The 6,000-nt window shown below is 45.8% G+C and overlaps 1 protein-coding gene across 1 annotated transcript in view; it reads left to right on the forward strand.

The window, feature by feature from the left end:
- Nucleotides 1-5,420, forward strand: part of LOC147718738 (sodium- and chloride-dependent neutral and basic amino acid transporter B(0+)-like) — a 1,096,946-nt gene extending 1,091,526 nt beyond the window's left edge. Inside the window, exon 14 of the mRNA XM_086966772.1 lies at nucleotides 5,253-5,420. Coding sequence (XP_086822898.1) covers nucleotides 5,253-5,420 — 168 coding nt within the window. The remainder of the gene's footprint in view (nucleotides 1-5,252) is intronic.
- Nucleotides 5,421-6,000: the final 580 nt, after the last annotated feature.

Raw genomic sequence — 6,000 nt, forward strand, 5'->3', positions numbered from 1 at the left:
CTACCCCACCCCACAAAGCTTGATGTTGCACTCTTCCACTTCCCATGCCCTGTTCTCTTCCGCTCCCCCGGACAGGGAGTCCAAGAAACTGGAGAGTTTCAGAAAGAACATTTTTTATTCCCTGAGTCTGGCATTGCTGTCGGGACACTGTTGAGCATGTGCTGCCCTTAGTCTCGGAGGAGGACTTGGCTCTACTCTCCCAAGCTTTTTCAGATGGGAGAGACGCAGCTAAGTTCACCTTCAAATGTGGCTTGGACACAGCTGACTCGCTGAGCAGATCGATTTCCTCAACAGTGGCTGTTCATCGCCACGCCTGACTGAGAACATCTGTTTTTTCGAAGGATGCCAGGCTAACCTCATGGGCATGCCCTTTGATGGCTCCTGTCTCTTCAGAGACAAAGCAGATACTGCCCTTGAGTGTTTCAAAGACTTGCGGGCCGGCGCCAAGTCTTTGGGCCTCACACCAACTGCTAAGGCTTTTTGTTCCTTTCATTTCTATGGAAGCGGCTATCAACCGCGCCACCCCGATGTATATATGAGGCTCGATATTGAACACTCCTGCAGTGGAGTTATCATTAGAGATCATCCCGTAAATGGTTTCAATCTAGGTTGGTTTTTTAATTACGTGGCAGAAGTATAGGACTAAGTCTCATCTGACTGGTTCCCCACCCTTTCTTGTCCTCTTCTGTAGCTCATATTGAGATTTATTCTCCTGGCGAATGACCTGTGACCCATCCACAGTCCTTTCGCTGTTCCACATCGTGAGCCAAGCCGGCCACAATTCCATGGTAACTCTTCTTTTTGTATTAGCATTTTCAATTCCATCATAGTCTGAATTGACTGACTATGGTGCATTTCTATTTAAATTCGTTTTATTCATTGTTACAAATTTAATCAACAGGACTGCCCCACAATCCCCCCACCTTCTTAGTCCTGATGAAGACCCCACTTAAGGATTGAAGTGAGCCTGCTTATAGGGGTCGAAACGTCGACGGTGTCCTCTACTCAAACTTCCGGCACTTGCCCTTTACAGTTCATTACTGACTTGGTGTCCGTCGAAAGTTGTGCTGTGATAATCTTTTATCGTTTCATGCCTGTACAAATTAATTGGCACTTGTTGTTTTTGTAATTGCCTTGATCCTGTTCATATTGTTTGTACTCATCACCCACAACTGTGTTTATCCAATTCCTACTAACCCTTCCCTTTAGCACTCCACTTCACCCTTTCCCCCTCCCTTTCTGTCGGGGCACAATTTTGCGATAATTGTATGAAATTCCTTTGAAGTATCGTTTAGTGGTATTGTGAATAAATTGCAATACACACCTCTAAAAATCAAGAATGTTTTTTAGTTTTTCCTATCAAAAGTGTTTGAATTATTAATTGTTGGTTTGTTACACAACTTCTCTCTCCCTGACGGGGACCCCTCTTTACATGTACCACTTCGTCCTATCCTAGACCTCAGAGCCCATTGATTACTTCCTCAAAAAGAAGAAATTTAAGATGCTCACCCTAGCTGAGGTCCTGTCTGCCCTAGGCCTGGAAGACAGGATGCTTGCGCTGGACTTGTAGGATGCCTATTTTCATATCCCCATCCTGCCTCTTCATCGTCGCTACCTGCGGTTCATGGTGGGCTATGAGCATTTTCAATTTGAAATGCTTCCCTTCAGTCTCACCAGCGTCCCTCGGGTGTTAACAAAGGTGATGGCGGTGGTCGCAGCGAATCTGCAGAGATCAGGGGTTCCAGTCTTCCCCTAGCTCGACGACTGGTTATTGAAGGCAGGTTCGCCCCAAACAGTTGTCCCCAAACCTTCAGATTACGGCAAACCTCCTGCATTCGCTGGGGTTTACTTTCAACATGCCGAAGTCACACCTGACCCCCTCTCAGATGCTTTCTTTTTATTGGAGCGGTTTTGGACACAATGCAGTTTCAGGCCTATCCTTCCGAACTGCGAGTCCAGGATATTCAGGCTATGATACTGATGTTTCAGTCTCTATCTTGAATTTCAGTGAGAATGACTCTGAGGCTGTTGGGCCTAATGGCTTCCTGCATCCTGCTAGTGAACCATGCACAGTGGCACATGGGGACCTGCAGTTGGACCTGATGTTCCAATGGGCACAGCATCGAGTAAATCTCACCAACCTGGCTCAGATTTAAGAGAGCACTGCAAGAGGTCTGCAGTACGGGCTAACAGACTGCGGTTGGTTTAAGGGTAGACCCCTCTCCCTTACTCACCCAGATCTCACAGTAGTGACAAATGCGTCGCTTATGGATGGGGTGGCAATCTGGGGGGGAGGGGGGTGGAGATCAGAGGACTAAAGAAAGTGCTTGGCTACCGCCGGAAACCAATCTTTTTGAGCTTCAGGCAATCCGACTGGCACTGGAAGACTTTTTGCCATTAATAAATAGAAGGATCGTGCAGGTGTTCATGGACAACAATACCACCATGCGGTACTGCAACAAACAGGTCAAAGTGGGGTTTTGAACTGTCTGTCAAGATGCCCTGCATCTCTGGACTTGGGCTGGAACAACAGGGCATTTCGCTGGTGGTTCAAAAACCTGGCCAGTTCTCTGAATCCCAGGGCAGATGAGCTCAACGAAGGTGCCTTGCTGATCATGAGTGGTGTCTCTGTCCAGAGGTGGCACAAGGTCTCTTTCAGCAGTGCGGAGAGCCTTGGTTAGATCTGTTCTCCTTCTAAGAAAACGTACAATTTCAACAGTTTTGCGTGTTGGGGTTTTTAAGGCAGCTCTTTCTCTGCAAAACTTTATTGCGAGTGGGGCTCAGGCCTTCTATACTCCTTTCTGGCCATACCACTCCTGCCCAGAGTGGTCAAGAAGATCAGGAGTGACCGGGCACAAGTTATTCTTGCGGCCCCCGCCTGGGCACAGAGGGTTTGGTATCCCAAGCTTCTGGACATGAGCATCAATTCTCATGTCAGGTTGCCTCTTCAGGAGGATCTTTTGTCGCAACAGAGGGGAGGGCCTCTACCCGAACCTGTCGACTCTCTGCCTCCTTGCATGGAGATTGAGCAGGGACAATTGACAGCTTTCGACCTCCCTCCCTAAGTCTGTGAGGTTATTTTGGCCGCCAGGCATCCCTCCACAAAATCTGTATACACCTGCTGATTGAGCAAATTTTGTAAATATTGTATAGACTGGTCTATTGACCCTCTATCTGCATCTTTATTTGATGTCCTCCTGTGTACACTTTCCTTGGCCTGGCAAGGCTCTGCCCTGAACACCTTGAATAGCTACCTTTCGGCCCTTTCCTCTTTTCTTCGGCTCCCTGTTGAGTCTTCTCTTTCCAAATCTCCTCAGGTGCGGAGATTCTCGAAGGGGTTAACACATCCCCCCTTCACCCTTTATTATGCCACAATGGGACCTTAATTTTGTTCTCACCATTCTGATGTGGGCACCGTTCGAGCCACTGTACACTTGCCCTCTAAGGCTGCTCATCATCAAAACAACCTTCTTAGTGGCAATAACATCTGCCAGGAAGGTTAGCAAACTGCAGGCACTGTCATCACAGCCTCCTTACCAGACAGTCTCCACGGACAAAGTAGTGCTCCGTACAAGGGCATCTTTTCTACCTAAGGTGGTGACACTCTTTCACATGGGACAGTCAGTTAGTCTTCCCTCCTTTTATGCACCACCGCACCTTCCAAGGAAGCGGAGCCTCTCCATTGTCTGGATCCAAAAAGAGCGTTATTGTTCTATCTCAATTGAACTAAGGAGTTCTGGGTGGACGACCAGCTTTTATAGGGTACGTGACTGCAAAGAAAGATTGTGCAGTCCAAAAGAGGACTATATCCTGCTGGGTTATCCTTTGTATGAGAAATTGCTATGCCTTAGTGAAGAAAGGTCTCCTGGAAGGGCTTAGGGCCCATTCCACCAGGGCAAAAGCGGCCACAGCGACTCTCCAGCGTGGTGTCCCTGTTTCCGATATCTGCCAGGCAGCCACGTGAACATCGCTGCACATGTTTGCCAGTCACTACTTCCTGGATTCCCAGGTTCACAGAGAAGGCCTGTTTGGTCGCTCTGTTTTGCAGGATTTTCTAGTCTAAACTTTTTCTCAGTACCTCCTCCCAGGATGGTATTATTTGGGTATCTGTTCAAAGATAAGGAATCTGTGGCTAGATGTCTCTATCAGATGGACAAGTTACTTACCTTCGGTAAATGCCTTATCTGGTAGAGACATGATCTAGCCGCAGTTTCCTTACTGACCCACCCATCCTCCCCTCATTACGGAAATTGTTTTTAGTGTCAGGAATTTTCCCCTTCAGGACCCTAGCTGTTCATTTTTTAACACACTATGGTCAGTCATTTCATGGCTTCGCCCTTCTGCCATGGAAAGTTGTAAAAAGTAATCACATCAGCGTGCCAGAGTGGCGGTTATATTGACGACGCTGACATCATGACGCAGACGTCATGACGACGACGAATATGACCACAATGTCGCGCGGAGTTGAATGACGCCACCTACCGGCGCTCAGGGCTACTGCTATGAAAAATCTTCCGGATCCAGCCTGATGCCTGGAAGTTCAAAGGTAAGGAATCTGTGGCTACATCATGTCTCTACCAGATAAGGCGTTTCCGAAGGTAAGTAACATGTCCAGTAGTGTCATATATTGCTAGCCAGACTTTACTGTTTAAAATCAAAACCAAAATGATCCTCCCATCTCATCATGTGCTATTATTATTGTTGTTGTTAACTCCTTATCCGCAGTGCAAATTCCGCTGCGGTGCAGGAATTCCAATGAGTGGTCGGGGCTGTGTCGGCCAACTGACGTGCGCAGCACTAGCGAGGTAGTGCTTGCGACGGCCGTTGGCCGACGGGAGCACAGAAGGGGTTAATGTTGTTGTTATTAAAATTATTATTAATAATATTACTGCTACTACTATGGTAATTGTAGTATTAGTGTTATTATTGCCACCGCACACCCCTCTCACCACACTAGCATGTATATCGGATCTCAGAACCTCTCATAACAAGTTGGCTTAATTGTGTCACACCCATATGTGCACTACATTGCATCAAAGCTATGTAAGTGCCTAAGGATGCCCCTCAAAAGAGCAATGCCAAACAGAGAAAAGAGAGCTCGCGGCTGCTTTGTGCGAATATGTAGAAGTAATTGCCATTCGATCACTAAGAGAACATAAATACCATTCTGCACATTGATTTGTATTGCATAGTAACAAGACACAATGATTCGACATGTATAGACAAATACTTATGACTTTTTGTTTTTCCAGCGTATTGTGAAGGCATGCAGACCAGCGCCAAACTGGGGTCCGGCTCTAAAAAAGAACCGCGGAGAACGATATAAGCATATGGTGGGGACTTCAAAACATAAGAATGTTATAGAGATTCCGAATGTTCATGGAACTGTAACTGGTCTTCAGAACAATGCTTATGTGTAATATTCAGTTTTGCATTTTTTGAATAAAGAATATCTGATCAGAGCTGAAGCTGAAAATGAGTTGGTTGATTTGGATCAATTGCCACAGAATCATTTTTTATTTTGAATGATAACATCTGTTATGAACGCATACATTAAGAAAATTAACAGAAACAAATACAACACACAATAAGTTACCTACTTTCATTTAGTTATGGCAAGAAAAAATCACGACCAACTTACAATCAAGAAGCATACTTTGTTTTAAAGAACACTACTTTCTCCTGTACACAAAAAGACCCCCAACCTCCTAAATGGTCTCCTTCCTGCTTAGGAAGAGGTCATAAACGGGACCCTGAACCCAATCCTCTTGGGAAGCTGCTAAATATAACCGGCAGTGGAGGTGGAAGGACTTGCATGAGGGATCTTAGTAGGCGTGATCAAGATGAGGACTAAAAAAATGGAATGATCAGAGAATTGAAAATTACATGTAAGTAAAGTCAGCATTAATCTTCATTGGATTTCAACACCCAATACTTATTTCAGAAGCAATATGTCAAAGTTCCATTGCTTCCCCTTAGTCTCAATGATCAAACAACAAC

Source organism: Lissotriton vulgaris, chromosome 4_1 (genome assembly GCF_964263255.1).
Source record: "Lissotriton vulgaris chromosome 4_1, aLisVul1.2, whole genome shotgun sequence".
NCBI lineage: Eukaryota > Metazoa > Chordata > Amphibia > Caudata > Salamandridae > Lissotriton > Lissotriton vulgaris.